General features: G+C 33.0%; 1 protein-coding gene across 2 annotated transcripts in view; it reads right to left on the reverse strand.

Annotated features, from left to right (window-relative positions):
• The window catches only part of LOC118185457 (sodium/potassium-transporting ATPase subunit alpha-like), a 364,057-nt gene that overhangs the window by 12,741 nt on the left and 329,115 nt on the right, over positions 1-22,201 (reverse strand). For both annotated transcript variants that reach the window (XM_085825310.1, XM_085825309.1), the window contains exons 16-19: positions 18,431-18,585; positions 16,852-16,946; positions 6,413-6,587; positions 3,027-3,157 (exon numbers count right to left, since the gene is read on the reverse strand). In XM_085825310.1, the coding sequence (XP_085681436.1) occupies positions 3,027-3,157; positions 6,413-6,587; positions 16,852-16,946; positions 18,431-18,585 (556 nt within the window). The remainder of the gene's footprint in view (positions 1-3,026; positions 3,158-6,412; positions 6,588-16,851; positions 16,947-18,430; positions 18,586-22,201) is intronic.

Consider the following 22,201-nt stretch of genomic DNA (forward strand, 5'->3'; position numbering starts at 1 on the left):
ACGATATTTTTACCGTAATACACTTATTTAAATACATTGAAGCTGTGCAGTGTAAGACAGTTATTTTAAATTTATAGCTTAAAAATCTCATAAAATTGTCATTTGTCAATGGAGTAATAATGGTGAAAAAGAATGCTTGTTTTGTATAACTAATATAACTTAAGTATAAATATTTATTTCCTGTAATATAGTTTCCATAACCACATTTCCCAGCTACTGACTTTTGTACCTATGTTCAGTATTATAGATTAACCCGCGGGAAAGCACGTGGAGTGCATCATACTTCAACCCTACGTAAAAGTGGAATATTCCTAACTTGTGAAACTGAAATTCTGTGCTGCTTTCAGTATCTGAGTTTCTAGTTGTGGTTGACTTTCAGAACCACTTTATCTTTGCCTGTGTGTTTCAGAAAAAGATTTATTAGTATTTTGTTGGAACTGGGGTATGACACACCCCACGTGCCTGTCCGTGTAAGTGTTTTTCTGACTGAATATTTAGTTCAGAAATTTATTTCTAGAGTGTAACAGTAAATATTTCTACTCGCAAGTGATTTTAAAGTACTTGACATAAAATTCTTAAAAATTTCTAACTGCATTATGGTAAAAAGAATGAGTCCCTATGAACTGGAGATGCAATGCATGTGAGATTTATTAGAAATATTTGAAAGTGATGAAGATTGCATTTCGGAAACTGAAGGTGAAACTAAGAATATTTTCTACAATGTTTTGGTTTCGAAAAAGATAACATTGATTCCTAGTGTTCCTAAAAAAGGAAAAACTGTTCTTATGCTTTCAACATATATAACGATCATGCTATAGATGATACTATTGAAGAAAATAAAACGTCAGGAATTATATGTTTTAATAATATGACTAAAGAAGCAGTGGATATAGGGGATGAAATGTCAGCCAATTATTCAATTGCCAGAATAACAAGGAGGTGGCTAATGGTAATTTTCTTTCCTTCACTGAATGTTGCTGTAATAAATGCTTGAATTATATTACATTCAACTGCTAATCCCCCAACCAGAAACAGAAGTCTGTTTTTGAAGGACTTACCATTACAATTAATGAAAAAAAGTACTGAACAAAGAATCAGAGATTAATACCTTTCCAAGAAACTGATGTTCTGCATGCAAAACAAAAGCACAAGTTTCGACGAAGAATTAAAACGAATACATGAAATTCGAAACAACTAAGTATGAAAGATGCGATACATTTTTTGCTCTCGCGCCAAGGACAGAAGAACATAAATGCAATGTTTAAAATGTGAAAACATTCTGTGCCAAGAACACATGAATGTATTTCATTCAAAGTGTGAAGAAATAAAATAAGCATGGTGTATTAGAGATGCAATGAAACTTAGAGGCATGATGATTATTTTTTTATTATTTTCATTTATCTTAATTTTAACTCTAAGATTATTTCGGAAATTAATTTTTTGAAACCCAATTATTATTCACTTATTCATAATACACGAGAACAAAACAAAAACAGTTTTAAAACTAAATAATACTATTTTTATTGTATTTTAAATGTTGGGGTATGTGATACCCCACATGCCCACTCTAGTAACTTTTCTTGGTGTGACTTCCGCCGGGTTAAGCAACAAATGGCTAATTTGTAAACGAAGATTGTAATTAACTAATTTGGGGTCTGTGATTGTATTGATTTATAAAAGCTTTTAATTCAAAACGAAACATTTCATTATATAACAAGATAGTAAAATAGGTAAATGTCCTATAAAATATAGTACTAAAACAGTTTTTCTTTCATCCAGTTATCAAAATAATTTAGCTCTTTTTCTGGAAGGAAAGCAATTAAGGAAAAAAAGAAATGGAGAAAAGAAATCATTATTAAAAGCCAAACTGTTAAAAACAAAGTTTATACAGATATGTAATAAACATAAATGGATTACAGTTACATAACCTTAATAAGGTGAGATACAACCTCAGTAAGATGAGGAAATTTCAAATGATTATATTGGATATTTTCAATTATTTAAAAATTTCGAATATTGCGGAAGTATTTTAATACCTTGAAAAGTATAATACCTTACTGGATCATTAAAACATTGTTGTAGTTATCTATTCTCTAAAATAGGAGTTCATCACTCTAATCATTTAGAAAGTAATCCAGTGTTGCGTGACATCCAGTTACATCTTTAGTGACATTATATTCATAGCATTTTATTATGCTGCCTTCATGTCAGTCTATGACTTTATATTAAGTCGAAATGAGTTGTTACATGAATGTCGCAGTGTGACTTCACAACAATATTAAAGTGTCGCAGTGTGACTTCACAACAATATTACAGTGTAACTTCACATCAAAGTCCCAATGTGACTTCACATCAACGTCGCAAAAAAGCGGACATTAAGCCATTTCTACAACGTTACTGCGACACGTTTGCAATGTTGCAGCGACGTGCCGTATTGTTGGGATTGTTAATACACATTAAATAACAATTAGCAGTTGTATTAATCGTGCTTGACTTTCCAATTTGTATAACATATTTTCTTAAATTGTGATCTAATTTTAAAAGAGTTGAAAAATTATATAGAACTTTTGAAAATTAACATAATGCCATTAAAATTTATGAAACTCCTTTTGGCAGATTGACATATAAAAAGAATTTACTTTGTAGTCAAGAGGTTAATATTCCATATAAAGGTATATTTTCAGAAAATGTATCTTGTCTTTTAGCTACAAATACTGCTTACCCCCTTCCTGGCTGTGATTAATCATTAGCTTCTCATTATATTTCCAAGACTAATTAAAATGTTACATACTAGTTTTACAGCAATACCCTAAAAAAGAAACCAGCTGTGAAAAATATCTGGTTAATTTAAATGATTTTTGTATATAAACTGGATAACTAAAGTAAATAACTGAAGATGACTTTAATAGAATAATTCTACAAAGTTAGTAGATTTCTTTTTTGAAAGTGATGTTAGGCACTGCCATTTGCATTGGTTGGTAAAGAAGACTGAAAAAAGAAGAAATTCTTAAATGATTTTCTCATACCTCATGCCCTGATGTATAATGGAGTTCCTCCTAGTTTTACAAATAATAAGATCTGCCCATTGTACGACAACAATTGATACGAAGAAGGCAGTATGACAAGTATATTCCAGAGTTTTTCTATGGAAATAAGTCTGGAAAAAATAGAGTAAGATCGTTAGATATGTTAGATTATATTACAAAATATTCAAGGAAATGATTTTTAACACAGTTCATACTTTAAGTACACCATACATTTGAAATAAAATATGATACAGGTGTTATTTTAAGATCAAGTACCATTTAGATGAAAAACTAATGATTAGAAGTATAAAAATAAGCAAAATTATGTAAATAATTCACTCAAAGAGAGAAAAATAAATCTTAATATTAAAGATTTGACGAGGGATATTTTGCTTTTCATATTCCATATCTGACTAAATTTAGTTATAGCATACACTGAAATTTACTAATTATTATTGTAGAATATATAGATAAGATAAACAATTTGAAATATCTATAGTGTGGAAATTTTGTGGTTAGCCAATATATTTATTATAGCCTGCATAGTGATCTTCTTTTATTTAATTAATTTTTTATCATTGCTGTTACATCTAAAATCTGGACTCCCAAAGCCATTTAGTGAACTTAAATAATCTTAATAAAAATGTAACTAGAAATCTAATTGAGTAGAACCAGGACTAGAATGGCTGAGTGAAGGAGAATACATAATGTCAATATAATGCAACATAATTGTGTATATAAATTTATTGCTATATAATATGTTTAATAATTAACAGAAGCCTCAGTGTAAGTTCTTTGGGGAGTGTTTGAATTTTCTAAGCTATATTTTACAGAACAGAAAAGATGTATACTTGGCATCCGAAGATAGAAAAAGAGATATTTTCTTTTTTCCTTTATAATTAAAAACTTTAGAACATTAATTCTGTGGTGAGAGTCTAGATATATTGTTTGGCATCTCTGTCCAGTACGGCCGGGTTAAGAATAAAGATTTAAATACACAATTATTGATTACATATTGATTTTGAATTTTTGAACTGAACTTCAGAAACAATTCTGAAGAGAATTTACACAGGTTAGAACAGAGGCACGCAGCTCCCATTTTTGAACTGTTGAGAACATGTCTGAAGAGAATTTTTAAAAAATTATTAATTAAAAAAGACATTAAAAAAGAAGTATGTAGCTCTCATTTTTGAACTATTGAGAACATATTTGAAGAAAATTTAAATAAGTTAAAAAAGAAGCGCACAGCTCTCCGAATGCCAGTAGCAAACTCGCTTAAAGAGTTGGAATTGCAGCTTTTGGAAATTTATCCGAAAGTTAAGGATTTGGAAGAAAATTTTAAAATATAAACGAATAATTTCAAATAGCTTAAAACTGTTGATACAAAATTAGAACCTCTTTTCAAAAATTGAAAAATTTGATGGTGAATTTCACAACAGCTGAAGAATATCGTCAAAAGGTCCTTAAATGCAATATCCATATCTCTAAAAGAATCGACGAATTAAAACACAAATCTACTGAAGTAGTAAATAAATAGTTCAGTACTGAAGGTCAAAAATGACACAAAATATAACGAGTCTGTTCGCATTAAATTACCTAAATTATCGAAATTCTACGGAGATATAAATAACTGGCTAGAATTTTGGAACAATTGCTAAATCGCTATGAAATTTTCTCGGGATAATAGTATTCGAAACAAAAGTGGATTTCAATTCACTGAAGATATAACCCTCAGTTGAAATGAAATAAGATATTTAAGTGCATTTAAAAAATAAACTTTATTTGAAATACTTTAAATAAGGGTTAAATTACTGACATTTGAATAAATTATAATCAATTCGTGACACTAGTTTCATGCAGTATATTCTCCATGAAATTTATACTGCATGACCAATTCTCCATGAAATTTATATGACCAATTCTCCATGAAATTTATATGACCAATTTTCCATGAAATTTATACTGCAAGAAATTTGTTTATACAGTCAAAAGTCATTAATTCGGACACCCATAATCCGGACCTCAAAGCTACAAACTTTCTGCGCATGCATCGCGTCGACGCATGCGCATAGGCGTTTACGCGTGCGCGTAAGACCTTTACGGCTGCGAATATGTGTGTGTGTGCAAGCGCATAATACCTTTACGCATGCGCGTTTAATGTATAACGGACGGTATAAGCTCAGCTACAATTATCTAATTCAGTTAATGCTGCAGATTGCGTTGTTCCTTAATCTTTGAATTGGATCCGGCTTATTATTTTTTGCAGACTGTTAGAGCAATTTTATAAAAGTAAGCTTGAACTTTCGATTATGTCAAATAGAATTTCTGATATATATTTACTAATGCGTAAAGGATCTACAAAGCGAAAGTATGTTTTGAAATCCTAAATCTGTTTATCAATTTCATGCTGCTCTGCGGCAGGGGGGGGGGAGAAACGCCGCAGCGCGCAATGAATTGGAAGTTGATCTGTCAGCACTATCCTTATCTTCAGGGCAGATGTTTTTATTTTTTTTGGCTTATAATTCCTTACTAAATGTTGTATTTCATCTCGATGTACTCAGTCTTTGATATGATTTAAATCAAGTTCCTCGTCATTATAATTCGCTTCCGATAGTGAAGAAAGTGACAGAAAGGTTATTGAAAATGAAAACATTTCGATTGACAAATTAGTCAGTATTCTCGACACAGCAATTATAGGACTTGAACAGCGGAACTTTGTAACTAAACAAGAAATTATGTCTGTTTAATAGAATTAAAGAGAAAGTATTATCACATGAAACGAAGCAACTTAAACAACTTACATTGAAAGAAATGTTTAATAAAGTAAACAAATATATATTAAGCTTTATCTTTTTGTAAATTTTGATACCCTTTAGATCATAATTGTTCTTTATTTCATAAATTACGGTTTCATATTTTTAATTTTGTAATTTCTGCATGCCATCTTACCAGATTTAAACTGATGATCTATAATCCGGAATCGCCGAAGTCCCGACGAGTCCCGATTAACGACGTTTGACTGTATTTATACTGCATGAAATTTGTATATATAATACTGCATGAAATTTGTTTCAAAATAATGACAGTCTGCCTCTCCCATGATAACCTATATGTTTAGATATGTATGATAATCAATAAGAATTTTAATTAGCCATCAATGTTCTATATAATGCAAATATGAAATTTCAAACTCAGTAATGCCTTTTATTTAATTAAAAAGTGTTATTAGATATCTATACATTCCATTGTGACCATCTGGTAAAATTTGATCTATACTATTTAATAATGAACATGTACTTTTAGAAAAACTAAAATTACCAAATTCAACAATTATTACATGTTAACTAAGCACAGAATATAAAATATCATATGCGGATCTAATTTACCCATTCTTGGCCAAAACTATCCTGAAGGTCATTAACAGATTTGGAATCCCATCTGCTCCGAAGTCCAAGTAAATGACTAGGCATAAAACCATTTTCTGCCATGATCACAAAATAGACAAAGAATCCAGCAGCAGCCTGCATAAAGCCTATCTGTCCATAAGCCATAGATATCAATCTGCATAACAAATTTAAAAAAAAAAAAAAAAAAGAATGCATAAAATTACACTATTTTTAATTCATATTATTATGAGTTGTGTAGTCAGCAGCAAAAGGTAATTAAGATAAGAAACCATCATATCAAATAATATCAAAAATAAATAATATCAAAAATTAAGATACACAACTATAATATAAAATAAGAAATTACATTTTGTCATTGCAGTTTCAAGAAGCTGCACTTTTCTTTATGTGATACTTGTGTTTAGGTTGCACTTTTAACTGTAAGATGGCAGGCACACTAAAACCGTATCCCAGTTCTTTTTTTAGCCCACAGGGCATTAGCCCAGAAGGGCTATTAATTTCATTTTGGCATTTTGCATTGGAAAAAGTCTGAATCACTTTTCAAATTGTGCCATCAAATGTTATCACCCTGTATTATATTTAAAGAGATTAAATAAGGAAGAATCTGCGTAAATATTTCTCGCATTGTGGTAAAACAATGGTACCTAAAGCCATCAGATTTTGAATAACGTACGTCTCCACCTGATTATGGGCCCCTGGAAGCCCAAATTTGAAATTTGTTTTATTATCTATTTCATATTTTGTAAAGCATTTGAGTTTCAAAGAGAGCAGTGGCAACACTGTACAAAAGAAAAAAAAAAACGTTTTTATCTCCAGTGTTGCAAATCTGTGTATTGGAAATTCTAAAGATATGCTCTTCTTAAATTATTTTATGATACTGCTGTTGAATTGAATTTTATGGTTTAAATGCGAAGAACATGATACTTAATAAATGAATGTAACACACAAAACGTTAAAAAAAGGCCTCTTTGGGTGTAATATAAAATCTGAAAACTTTTTTTTAAACTTTTAAATGCCATATGTGAATGGTGAAATAGTTGGTAAAAAAAGTAAATAAAAAATAAAGAATTGTGAAATGTGTCTGTTAAACATTTTTCTAGCATTCATGATTTAGAAGTTAAAAAAGGATTTTGGTGTCGGACGTCTTATATATTAGGTTGAAACATAAGTAATAGCTGTTTTTTTAATTTAAAAATTTTTATTTTTACACACACATGCATAAAAAAAAGAGGGGAAAAAAACAAAAAACAATAAATTAGTCAATAATATCCGAGTTTTTGGATTTTCCTCATATATCTAAGATGTTAAACTATAATCATTTGGCTACAACCCATTTGTTTGGTTAATTCTCGAGTGGTTTGACGCGTGCAGAAGTTGATTCAAACGTTCTTCATCAAACTCATTTATCATCCGAAATGAGCAGCATCTTCGAGGCCGAAATTTCCATTTTTGAATTTGGCAAACCAATTTCTTGCAGTTCGTTCAGGCATTGCACCTTCTCCATACACTTCACAAATCTCTCAGGCAGCTTCTGCAGCATAGGCGCCTCGATTAAACACAAAAAGAAGGTGGGTGTCAGAAATGCTTATTTTGTCAACTTGACACTCCATTAATGATCTGAAACATAACAAAAATGAGCTCAGATAAAAAAATCAAATATGCCATCTTGTAGAGGGAAAGATTCTCTTTTGAATAACACAAAACATTATGCCAATACATTTTATTTTTACCGTGTAATTTTAAACCCAACATAAGCGGCCATTACTTATGTTTCAACCCAAAATACGTGAATATTTATGATTGAACTTTTCTTTCAGTCATCTTGCAGTTGAATACAAAACCTGAACTTCAGTATTATGTAAATTTCTTAACAGCATCCACACACCATTATATATATTGTAGTAATTATAAACAATGATTTAGTTTGAAATCTTAGTTTTTCGGTAATTCAAGAATTCATACATTTCCTAAATGATAATTTATTTTATAGAATTCCAAGCTGATTTGAAATAAGATACGTATATAAAAGATATGCAATGAAATGACAGCAAATATCTGATGAACTTTAAAGAAAAACTTCAGATAAGAATAAATTAGAAGAAACATATATTTAAAGAAAGAACTGACTTTGCTTTCCACAGCATGAAATGTCAATAATACTTAACTTTTGCGAATATACTTTTACTTTTAAATTTATACTTCATTTATACAAATGGGATAAAAAGATGAAACCCTGATATCCAGTTTTTGATAATTTACCATAATGGCAATTAATCTACAGAAATATAATAAGGGAGTTAGTTACTATATAGCCTAACATCACTGGACGTTTCTTAGATTAAAGTGGATTCACTCAACTGCTAATAACTGCTGTAAAAGTAAAACCATGATGCATTAGCAGTACGAAAGTATTCTGCCATCAATAGAATGATATAATATAAATGCCATAAGTATAATGATATTTGACAGAGAGAGGATGACAAAATTCACAAGTCCAATTATTCAGCTAGAAAGATTCCTGTGCAAAGACATATGCACCAATCTCTTATACGAAATACTATTATGAGTCAAAATACCATGGCAGCAAAAATCCAACTTCTTGCTTCTTAAAATGAAATATTCTAATTTGGAAACATATTTTTTTTTTCATTTGATAAAGATATTTTTAAAAGGATGGGAAGTAAAAACATGGAGAATAATTTTACGACAAATAAATAATTCATTTATACAAATATGTCCTTCACTGTTAGATATTAAAACTAATTTTTTATCATTTAACTTTTTAAATAGCTATCCATAATGTATGCAAGCTTTTTAACACAAATAATCAATAAAAATTTACTATGACTAATAAACAATTTTCATGTAAATTAAATTTTCCATCTATGACCATGACGGCTGTATTTTTTATGAAGTGCTTGGATAAAAATCATACTTCATAGTTTTTCATTTGTTTGTTTCCTTTAATTTTTATGATACATTTATCACTCATTTATCTATGAATAAATTTAAAAAAAACCTTCAATTGTTTTCGCTCAGTGCAAAACATCCCGACATTCAACTTAAGTTTAATGACAAAAACTTGAATAGAACTTATGATATTATCTACTTGGGTATTCACTTAGACCTAAAATTAACTTGGACGAAATGTGTTGATTCAGCTGTTGATAAAGGATATGACAGATCAAGACTATTGGAACACCATTTGGTTACTTGGAATTGGTGTCACTTGGGACTTAACCCAAGATGTCTTGTGTGCAGCCTATAAAAGTTACGTTCGTCCTGTTGTTGAATATGGAAACAAGGCGTTGGTAACCACCTCAGAATCTGTTAAAAACAAGCTTGACTTATTTCAAAACAACATGTTGCAATGGATCAACGGTTACACTTAATCAACCCCCATAGTTGCTTTAGAACTTCAGACTGAACTCGAACCGTTAAGTGAAATATGCCAAAGAGGAGCCATAAACCTCATTGAAAAAAATCTCACAAAGAAAAAAATAACTTTCTTAAGTATTACAGACCAGCAAACGAAAGATTAAAAACCCACAATTCCTTCCTTTCTACTGTCCACTTTACGATACCTATGATATTCCTACACACAATCGTCTGGTTTTTCCTCAGGAATTAAATCCTGTTCTAGATCAAACCATGTTGGAAGGCCACCTGGGTCTTGTTTGGAATGTCAATAAACAGCCCTCTTTACAAAAAATGCTGCTTTGGCTACTATATGTAGTTGGTACCCTCCTGATGGTTGGCTCCGAGTGTACACTAATGGTTCAGCAGAAGGTGCTATAAAAATGCTGGTGCTGGAGCATATTCAAGTACTTCCAGTATTAGCTATCCTTATTGGGAAATACTGTGACAATTTGGATGGAGAGAGAGTGGTAATATCATTTGCAATTGATAAATTGAAAGACAGTCCTGATCCCAATATTGTGTTTCTCATTGATTCTCAACCTGCTATATTGTCGCTTGTGAATTCAAAATACAATGAAAATGCACATATCCATACTTTTACAGCAAGGCTTTTTTGAACTTTGGAATTCTAGAGACAACATTGCCCTTCAATGGATTCTGAGCCATTGTGACATTTTTGGTAATAAGCAGGCTGATAAGACTTGCTAAAGCTGGTTCTCTATTGACTCAGCCTGATTCTCATCTGCCTTTGTGTAACATTAAAAGGATTGTAAAGAATAAAATTAAGAATAATAGAAAGTCCTTATACAGAGATGCAGCTGTAGGTAAGAGGTGGAACATCCTGCATAACAAAAAGAATAAATTTCCCAATTCTTTGCCTCAATCTTTTAGAGTTGCTTGTTTTTGAATGCTAACTGAACATGATTATTTACAAAGCCATTGATGTCGTATGGGAATCAAAGATTCAGCTTGTTGCCTTTTATGTTATCAGGATGACATGGACGGTGATCTCAAGAACTGCCCCATTGTTTTAAAGTTTTTTAATGACAACTCTTTTGATGCTAGAGGACTTGGAGGTACCTAGAGGAACATGTAATTTAAAAAATTAAACATTGATTTTAATGTGTTGAATTTAAATTTTAAGGTTTTTGAAGAATTTTTGATATCTTCAATATTCATTAACATCAAAAGTAAGAATAATCTAAAAAGAAAACATTTTGAATATTCCTTAGTAAAGTTAGAGATTCAGTTAAAAATCTTTTTATATCACTTCTTAAAATTATACATTTAATAAAACAATGCAACAGAACGTTTGAGCAAGAATACCGAGCTCAACACTCAGCAACCCATGAAAAGCAACAATGTCAGATACAGAAATATAAGAAATTCCATAATTTCAACAAATTAGGGTGGAATATACTCACTTCCAAAAAAGTTAAGCATGGAGAGGAAAATGCTAATTTCCGGAAGCCAATCAGAATTGAAGAGGATGCAATTCGCTGCAGAGGTAGATGGAGGTATGCAAATATGTTAGGCAACAACCAATTGCGCTTTCATGTCAAGAAATATGCAAAAAAGCAGTCTTATAAGAAGCCAGCTTTATGAAGGATTACAAAAGTTGATCGTAAGTGCTGATAGAAGGTGTTTAAAACTTTTGTACAATTTATTTTCAAGACATATGTGTTTCTAAGACTTCCAGAAGATGAATGGAAGATTCTGAGCGCTGGCGTGCAGTGGGGCGCATTGAAGCGGGACAGTCGATCACAGATGTTGCTCTTTTCTTCAGCATTCATCACTCTGTAATTTCTAATTTATGGAAACAATTCCAAACCACACAGATAGTCGTCCAAACGCCCGTAGCCACTCGCACAAGGGTTACAACCCCAGTGGAAGATCGATATATTGTTATTGTAGCCAAGCGGAATTGCAGAGTGACCTCCACAGGTGTGACATCTATGGTTGCAGCGTCCATTGGTAAGGCGATATCTGCAGCTACTGTACGCCGAAGATTACATATGAGTTGATTGTAGTACGCCCGGATACCTCGCGTTTGTATTCCTCTATTCGTCCAATCAAGAGGGGCACGATTACAGTGGTTCCGGGAACCTGTCAATTGGAAAGTGTCTGACTGGGGCATAACTTCTTGAATTGATAACCCAGTTTGTGTAAATTGCCTTGGGCCACATGTCACTTCTTATAGGGGGTGCCCTAGGTTCTCCACCCACAAAAAGACTAATAAACCATCTACTGTCAAGCCAGGAGTCAGTTATGCCCAGGCAATTAAACTTTTAACAAACTCAAGCAATGCTTTTGCCACCAATGTCTCTGCGGATGCGGGTAACACTACTAAGCAAATTGTACAAAATAATGTTGTTCCTATTCATGCTAATAAGAGTACCAGTACTTCTGCAAATGCTAAAAGCCAACATTTAGCTTCTGTAAACCCAAATTCTGTCAAAAAAAAAAAAAAGAAAGAAAAAAAGAAAAAAATAGCCCAAATGACATATTCGAATTAATCAATGTTATGAAAGAAGTTGAAAATATATTTGGATGTAATATCAGCCAAATTATTTACATTTATAAAAGCAAACTACCCGAACTTTGCAAATGCCATAATATATTAGACAAAATTCAAGTATTGCATATGATACTTGAAGAAATTCACGGGCTAGCTAATAATGTTTAATTATGGATAATGCTCTTGTAATTGCAACATGGAACGCTAACAGGTTACTCCACAGACTAGACAAACTTCGTATCTTTGTAAATGAGCATTGCCCTGATATATTACTCCTACAAGAGCACAAGCTTAGTTCACATGTTACTTTTCAGATTGCAAACTATTGCCTCTACAGATATGACTGTGAGAGAACAGGTATCAGACATCGAGGAGGAGAACTTATCATCCTCATTAAACACTCCATCACCCACCACCTTACAACACTGCCACAGCTTTTAGCCGTCGAGGCCCTAGCTATCACAGTCACCACACCCACTCACAGTTATCTCCCCCTATGTCCCAGACAAAAAAAGATCTCAAGTGAATATTGTGTGACTTTGAAGTGCTATTCCAACTCAACAGAAAAAACAATAATAGGCGGAGACTTCAGTGCACACCACCGCACATGGAACTGCAGTTTCTCCACATACCTAGGTGCTGTAATTTACCGCTTTGACAATGAGGCAGGAATTACTGTTGCAGCTCCAGATACCCCAACACGCTACAACGACAGATCAGCCAATGTTTTGGATTTCTTCCTTCTCAAAGGCTGCCACTCAAGATTCATTCAAACTCTCAATGAGTTATCCTCTGACCACAACCCTGGTCATGATTAAAGTGGGGACCTCTGTCTGTAGCACACCACACAAAAAAGGCCTTTATTACCAACTGGGCAGGATATGCCAAAGCTTTAAACAATACCACACTACACATTCCAACAGCACACACAGGTGATGAGTTAGATGCACTGGTTACCAGCTTCACCACTGAACTGATAAATGCTCTTGATGGCAATAGCACTCCTGTCTCTCACAGCAAACATGCTACAGACCAAGAACTAAAAAAACTCATCCAAGAAAGAAATGCTGCCTGCAAGTACAGGAATGGCAAAAGTACAGGTATCCTGCGGATAAGACTGTACTTAACTGACTAAACCACCAGGTCAGGGCTCTCACACACCAATATGCACAACGTGACTGGGCCAATTATCTCTCTTCTCTTTCAGCAGAGAAAAGCTCCGTCTGGAAGCCGAATGCAAAATTAAAGAGATGCTACACCAACATTCCGCCCTTAAATGGCTAACAGCAAATTGCCACTACCGAAATTGAGAAAGCTGAGTCACTAGCTGATCACTATGCTTCTCGATTCTGCACAAACAACATCTCCCACCCTCCAACAGAACACTTGGTTAACAGTACACTAACAGAATTCCTCTCAAAGCCACACACGAACAACATTACTCCTGTCAAACCTTCAGAGGTCTATGGCTACATCAAGAAACTACATGTCAACAAGAGTCCAGGACTGGACAAGATCTCAAATAAGATGATCAAGTGTATAGGGATCCTCATGCTACTCAAACTGGTTGCCATTATCAATTAAATGCTTCGCCTGGGCCACTACCCTACACCATGGGAGACAGCCAACATAACCCCAGTTCCAAAGCCTGGAAAGCCACCTTCTTACAGACCCATCAGCCTCCTATCTTCGCTCAGCAAGGTAGCTGAATACATCATTCTACAGAGAGCCCTTGCCTACACCGAGCTTAATAACATCATTATCCCACAGCAGCATGGGTTTCGTAAGAAGTACTCAACTGTCCACCAGCTCTACAGAGTCACTGAAATGATCTCGCGAGGACTTCAGGACTGATGAACTACAGGTGGCATCTTCCTTGATGTAGCTAAAGTCTTTGATCGGGTTTGGCTTGAGGGCCTCCTGTACAAAATCATCACCCTGGGTTTCCCAGTATATCACAGCCATCACCTACTCCTATCTTAAGGATAGACACTTTATCATTCGTGTAAACAACACACACTCTACCCCACGGGCTATCAAGGCTGGTGTCCCGCAAGGGAGCCTCCTTGAGCCCATTTACTATAATATCTACACGAATGATATCCCACAATCACCACACACCAACCTGGCAATGTACGCCGATGACACAGCAATCCTCTCAAAAAATGTATCTCCTGGCCCGGTTATACAAGCACTTCAAACACACATCCACACACTTGAGTCCTGGCTCAATGCCTGGAAAGTCAAGATCAACGTTGAAAAGTCTGAGGCCATATGGTTCACAAAAAGGACCACCATCAATAATGAAGAATGTATTCATATGTACAACACCCCTATTCAGTGGACTAAGCATGCCCGATATCTTGGAATTACTTTGGATAGGCGACTCAGCTGGACCCCACACATTACACAGATTATTGCCAAGTTCCGTGCCCGTAAACGAACACTTACCCCCTTAATTGGCCGGAATTCAGTTCTCTCTATAGATAACAAATTGCTCATTTACAAGACCCTTTTGCGTCCCATACTCTCTTATGCCTGCCCTGTTTGGGGGTATGCGAGTAATAGATGTACTAATGTAAAGAAGATTCAAGTACTGCAAAACATAATACTTCGACAAGCAGCGAACTGTCGATGGTTCATTAGAAACACGGCAGTTTAAAAGGAGCTTGAGATTCCAAAAATTTATGCTTACTTTGCTCTCCTTTCAGAAAAATTTGACAATAATATACCTAATGTCATCAAAAGCACCATTCCAGTGCCCAACTATGACTACAATACTGTAAGCAATAGAAAACGATCGCTTGCGGTCCTCAGGTATCTTGAATAGTAACTTTCCTGTTAACTATTGTTTCCACCCAACTATTACAATTTAAATATATCTGTACACCTTCTTATACTGATTGTTTTTTTTTTGTGTTGCTGTATTTACTGTACATTCCTGACCTGTATATATTGTATATATTTCATTTTTTTACCTTCCCACTATGTTTTATATTTTATAATATTTTATGCAAATTACCATTGCTATGTCTACTACACACATGAGGACTCTCACTCAGTGAGCTTCAGGCATTTTTTGTTTTATCTCCATGCCATTTGCTTTATCATGCGTACTTACCTTCGTCACGGCCTGCACTGCAGGGGTTGTTTCCGTTGGACTCTGTTATCCTACTATTCCAGTTTCATCATTCTGAACTTTTATTTGCTTTGATACGTTTTTATAAACTGTTCGAAACTTCAAAAAATCGAAAGTTGGAAGCATTATGCTGGGATAGCGACATAACGCAGGGACTTATTTTTGCGAAACTCTTCGTGTTTGCCTAAGCTGACTGGGGCAATGTCATGTTTACTGAAGATTTGCTCTGGAGCCAGATGACAACAGTATAAGGATATGGCATGGACAACGAACATGCAATCAGTCCCAAAACATCACCAAACATCGCGTATTCCGAGGCAGAAGCATTATGGTGTTGGCAGGGATTTCATTAGGATACCGCACCGGACCTGCACATCCTTAAACGGGGTTCTTTGATGGCTGTCCGGTATCGAGATGAAGTCCTAGAACACATTGTGAGATTGTACGTTGCAGCAGTTGGCCCTACTTTTGTTTTAATGGACGATAACGCACGTCCCCATAGAGCTGACATCGTCGATGACTACCTGGAGAGTGAAGGGATTGTGCATATGGCGTGGCCAGCATATTCGCCCGACCTTAATACCATTGAAAATCTTTAGGATGTTCTTGGCCATGCTGTATCTTCACGTTTCCCACTTTCAGCCACACTTTTTGAGCTGGAAACTGCTCTACAAGAAGAATGGCGATTGCTTAAATCTGCAGTGGTTGAACACCTAATTGAAAGCATGGTCACAAGGTGTAAACTTTGTATACAGATGAGGGGGGATCACATACCCTATTAATGTCCTTTTTTTCCTTTTATGCTGTTTATTTTCACTTTATACATAATTCTGTTTAAGTCTCCAGTATGTCATTGTCTGATAACTTACAAAAATTTAATATTGTTTTCATTTCTGTATATAATTATTAGTTTTGTTTATGCATAAATATATATGCTACTTTCCTGCCAAATTTTGTGTCAATCAAAGCAGTATTTGTTGATTTTTTTGCATTTTACATCTTCGTGCTTATATTTTGGAAGTGAGTGTATATTTGTTACACTGCATGGAGATCTAGGACTATTTAATACTGGAGAGAATTCTCATCAGAAATATTTTATATCTGACACAAACAGGAGACAGAAAAGTAATGCAAGAAAAGATTATAATACTTAGAAAACTAGATTCATGAAATTGTAGGGGGGAAAAAAAGAAAAAGGAAAATAATTGTGTTTTTTTTTTTTTTTTTTTTTCCCTTGCTAAAAAGTGTAAAATGTTTTCATTGCAAACTGAAGTTGAAATACTTCAATAATTCAGTAATGACGAACTTTTATATACATTAAGTACATAAACAAATGAAAACCTTTCATTGACAAGCTTATCCTTCTTAGGATTTCTTGGTTGCCTTTTCATTATATCGCTTTCAGCATGTTCATAAGCCAATGAGATGGCAGGAACCTAAAATATTAAATGTACATTTTTTATTTACAGATAGCTGACAAAAACAGACAAATGCTCCAATATAAACAGTTAACTATTTTAATAAAAAATAATTGAGATATGTATTTATAGGTTTTTCAAGTTTTAATTATGTTCTCTGGGAAAATTACTTAAAAATGAATTTTTAGCATTTGGACATTCTATCTGCTCAGGTAATAAAACCTGCTTTTAGCAATAGTTAACTTTTTAGAAACACAGGACCTTGCAAGGAGAATTAATAATCTCTTATAAAAGAAGCAAAACATTCCAATTTTAAATTTCAGACTTAGTATGTAATACAGTACAAAGTCTTTAGTCCAGACTTCCATAATCCGAAATGATCTATATAATCCAGACCTCAAAGCTACAAACAAACTTTCTGCGCATGCGTAAACACATAGTGTGTTTACGCATGCGCATAATACCTTTACACATGTGCATATGCATTTACGCATGCGCATTTAATGCGAATTCATACGAACGGTATAAGCTAGGCTAAAATTATCTAATTATCTATTTCAGTTAATGTTGCAGATTGCATTGTTCTTTAATCTTCTAATTGGATCTGGCTTATTATTTTTTGCAGACTGTTAGAGCAATTTTATAAAAAGTAAGCTTGAACTTTCGATTATGTCAAAAAGAGTTTCCGATTCTGGAGCTGCCAAAGGATCTACAAAGCGAAAGCATGTTTCAATGTCCATCAAACAAAAAGGTGGAATTGCTGCAAAAAATGGATAAAGGCATATCCTTTGTTTCTCTAACCATTCTGAAATCTGTTTATCAATTTCACAGTGCTCTGTGGGGGGGGGAACATCACGGCGCTCAATGAACTGGAAGTTGATCTGTCAGCACTATCCTCAACTTCAGGGCAGATGTTTTTATTTTATTCGGCTTATAATTCCTTACTAAATGTAGTATTTCATTTCAGATGTACTCCGTCTTTGATATAAATTAAATCCTCATCATTATAAATATCACGAATACATATCAAATAGTTTTCTAGTTGCAGTTTTCTAATTTCGACTATGCGTAATGTATGCTTATGCATGCACGCATTGAAAGAAATGTTTAATAAAGGAAACAAAGATTAAGCTTTTTTTTTTTTTTTTGTAAATTTTGGTACCCTTTAAATTATAATTGCCCTTTATTTCATAAATTACAGTTTCATATTTTTAATTTTATAATTTCTGCATGCCATCTTACCAGATTTAAATTGATGATCTATAATCCGGAAAAACCCTAATCCAGATTCGCTGAAGTCCCGACGAGTCCGGTTTAAAGACTTTGTACTGTATAGGTATTTAATTGCATTCCATAAGTTTACATACAGTTAAACCGATAATTGTTATAATTTTTGACTCAGGAATTGATAACTTAAAACACAGAATTAAATGGAAAATTATACCTTAAAATTCAAAATATTTTTACGATATTTTTAAAACAAGTTATTAACAGAAACTTACCATATCGGTGCCCAAATCAATGCAGAGGATTGTTACGGTACCTAGAGGCAGTGGAACATCAGCCAAGATGAAGACAAGGAAAGGAGTAATCTCAGGAATATTACTGGTTAAAGTGTATGCAATAGACTTCTTTAAGTTGTCAAAAATTAAACGTCCTGTATTAGAAAACAGATTATATAATAATCATGCCTTTATATTATAATTCTGCCAGTATTAAAAGCACTTATTTTACATGCAAAATTACAAAGGGTTTCTATGAAACTAATTGCCTAATAAAGGTAAAACGACCAAAAGACTAGAAAAGAGGAAGGATAACTGAAGAATAGCAATATGCCTACGAGGCAAACTTGCTTGAAACAGCCATACCCTGTATCATTTGTTAAATAAAATAGATAAAAACCAGGGCTTAATTTCTTAAAAAGAATGAAACGTTATAGAAGGCTGTCAGAAAAACAAAAATAAATGAAAAAATAATGAATATAATCAACAGATAATGAGAAATTTAATACAAATAAAATGTACAGATATATAACTTGATAAATTAATTATAAAAAAATAATGTAGTTAAAATATATCTATTACACATTAAATGAAATAATATAACAAATGGAAGGTGACTGACTAGATTAATGGTAACAAGACATGCTATTCAGAATAAAAGAAAAGCAAAAATTTTGAACAGCATTTCACTTTGTTTGAGAATGCAAGTTCTTCATTCAGTTATGAAAAATCATAACCATAAAAGAAAAAATTTTTTATTTTTTATTTTATGGGTATAATGTTATATTTCATTTCCTGTTACTGATAGTAATATTCAAAATATCAAAATGTTGGATTTAATGTAATTCAGGGCTCTACTAAGCTTTGGTTGGAATTAAATTATTTCTCAAAACTGAATTTATATCTGACGAAGATGAAACGTTTACAAATCATTAGCAAGATTGAAACTGAAATATTAGTTACATTTTTCATTAATCAATATAACAATAGAACAGGCTCCTCTTTGGTACCCCAGGTAACTAGTACAGTTGGCATTCCTCCATAAATATATTATTGTAAATATCTGAAAATATTTAAATTTATTTGATTTCATTTCGTGTTTGCGTGCTGTTTTATTGTTATTTGTCTGCTTGTTACTTTTAAGATAATAGTTTTAGAGTTTATTTTGTTTATAATTGAACTTCGGCCATATGTTTTGTATATAAATGCTTGTTTCTCGCACAGAATTGAATAATGTTTATGATTATTAGTGTATATTGGCATCTAAACAATGCCGTTTTTCTGTTAAATCATACACCACTCAGTTTTATATGTTAATGTATCCATCAAGCATTATACCATTCAAAAAATTCCTTTCTAAGAAAGTTATATTACAGCTTTACACCTAGAGGGAGTGTTTATCATAAAACATTTCAAAAACCTAAATATAAAAAGTTAAAAAATATATACAGTATATGGTTTGTTAGCACAAGTAATAATGAAATTGTGTGTGCTCCAGTGAAATAATTTGTGTCTGAGGTGCAACAAATGTCATCAGAAGAAAGTAAGGACAATATCATTCCACCCACCGCCAGGAAGTGTTACATGCCTTTATCACTTTAGAACATTTTTCTGTAACAACCGTGTGAGGTTTCACTCTTTTATCTAACAGTTAAATGTGGAGGAACCTAATGAGCAGCTAAGAGAATAATCGCTCTAGTTCAAGAACAGAGACGTAAACTCGAGAAGGATTAATTACCCTTTATTTGCTCAAAATAAGATTTAACAGTTGGAGAGTCATAGTCAAAAGGCAAATGAGTGCTAGTCAGAAACTCAGGCTCTCTTTAGAAGTCGGTGGAACTTTGACTTAAGTACTACTCTTACTTATTTGCATTAAATGCAATTCTAAAAACACATTCTGGTAGGAAATTGTAAGCTGAAATTAGGAAGGATAGGAAAGTAGCTTTATGAAAGATAACTGTTAAAAACTTAGAATAAAGTGAACTAACCGAACCTTACAACCGAACTAACCACTAGTTTTGTGAAAAACATGGATACAAATTTATCATGAAGTTGTCATGCATTTTCATTTTTGTCTGGGACAGCACAATAAACAGGTATTTTTCACCAGCAAATGATTAGGGAGTACAATTTTGCAAGTACAGTAATTAATGTAGTACTGTAGTGTTTTCTAGACTGATATACATAATATACTGTTTTAATTATATATGTATTTATATACTGTAAATATTTAGGGCGAGGGTAAAAAACATTCCAAAAATAAAATTTATTCCTCAGTTAACCTGATTTTTTTTAACTTGAACTCTTGATTTTTCAATCAGTTGGGATTCATGTTAATGAGAGTACACTGTATAATAAAACATTTAAAAATTATATTATGTGTGCCAGTAACATAAGATATAACAGTATGAACATTTTTTATTATGTATAACAGAGATTCATAAAATTATCATTCATAAAATTATAAGATAAATATACAGGGTGTTTTTTTTCTTAAACTGACAGTACTTGGAGACCTCTGTAGCTTGAACTATCAGCCTCAAAGCCATGAAATTTTGTACGGGGATTATTGAGAACATGGGAAAAAGGAATCCGTGAAAAAAGAAAATTTAGTTCCAAAAGTTGCCGATAGGGGGAATATGTTGCTTTTGATCTAAATTTTAAGTTTAACTGCACGATAAAATTTCTGACCACTTTAAAAAGTTACAGTAAATAGATAAATGAATAACAAAATTAATTTTTCCACAAATTTGCTTTATTCTAAAAAATAACTTTTGCATTTTGCAATTTTCCCCCACGTTTTATGCAAAATTTTAGCTGTCTTAAAGTGTAAAGCGCCCCATTTTTCCCTATCGGCAACTTTTGAAACTAATTTTTTTTTTAAGATTCCTTTTCCCATATCATCAAATAGTCTACGTACAAAATTTCATGGCTTTGCAGCTGATCATTAAAGCTACAGAGGTCTCCGAGTTCCGTCGGTTTAAAAAACAACACCCTGTATTTTAATTTGCATGACTTAGATACATTATTTAAATAACAGAATTAAAACTGTCACTCTTCAGCCAGCTAAGCCACATAATTTGTATATAATGTATTCAATAATATTTTTTAATACTTAGTTAAGTACATATATATGCTCATGAAATGCAACCAAACTATTAAGGCAACAATTTAGAAGAAAAAGAATCCAGTTAAAAAAATCACAATTCTTTGTCCATTTCTGACTGAGGATTTTGTTTTGCCAGAGCACAAATTTACAAGACAGAAGAGAAACACACCCCAAGTAAATCATAAAAAGTGAACCAACAACCTGTGTTAGACGTAGATTTTTGGCACAAAAATTCTATGGATTTCTAGGGCGAACAAAGTCCTCTTCATCAAGAGCAAAGAAATCTGCAACTGAAAAACCAAGTTACGAACATATTCATACTCTAAGAAGTCGAGAGAGTAGCGCCATCTGTTGGTAGAAATAATAATGAAAATTGAAAAATTAGGATGATAGAGATTTAAAAGCGTTAAGCTAGGACTGGATTAAAATCATTAACTAAACTAACTTTCAATTATTAGGGAATTTAAAGCATATCTTGTCAGTGTGATTCGAGATATATTGATCAAACTGTAAGCATAAATTTAGGTATTTTTGCATAATGAAACTCAAAAGCATAAAAAAAGGCATGTGCGCCAAAATATATTGGCGAGAGAAAGCGAACGTCGGGGGCATTCAATTCTCACTTGTATCAGGGACAAAGGTTTAATTCAGTTAGTGCTTTC

This window comes from Stegodyphus dumicola, chromosome 10, assembly GCF_044657685.1.
Source record: "Stegodyphus dumicola isolate Sdum_Otavi_A_Nest chromosome 10, ASM4465768v1".
Lineage (NCBI taxonomy): Eukaryota > Metazoa > Arthropoda > Arachnida > Araneae > Eresidae > Stegodyphus > Stegodyphus dumicola.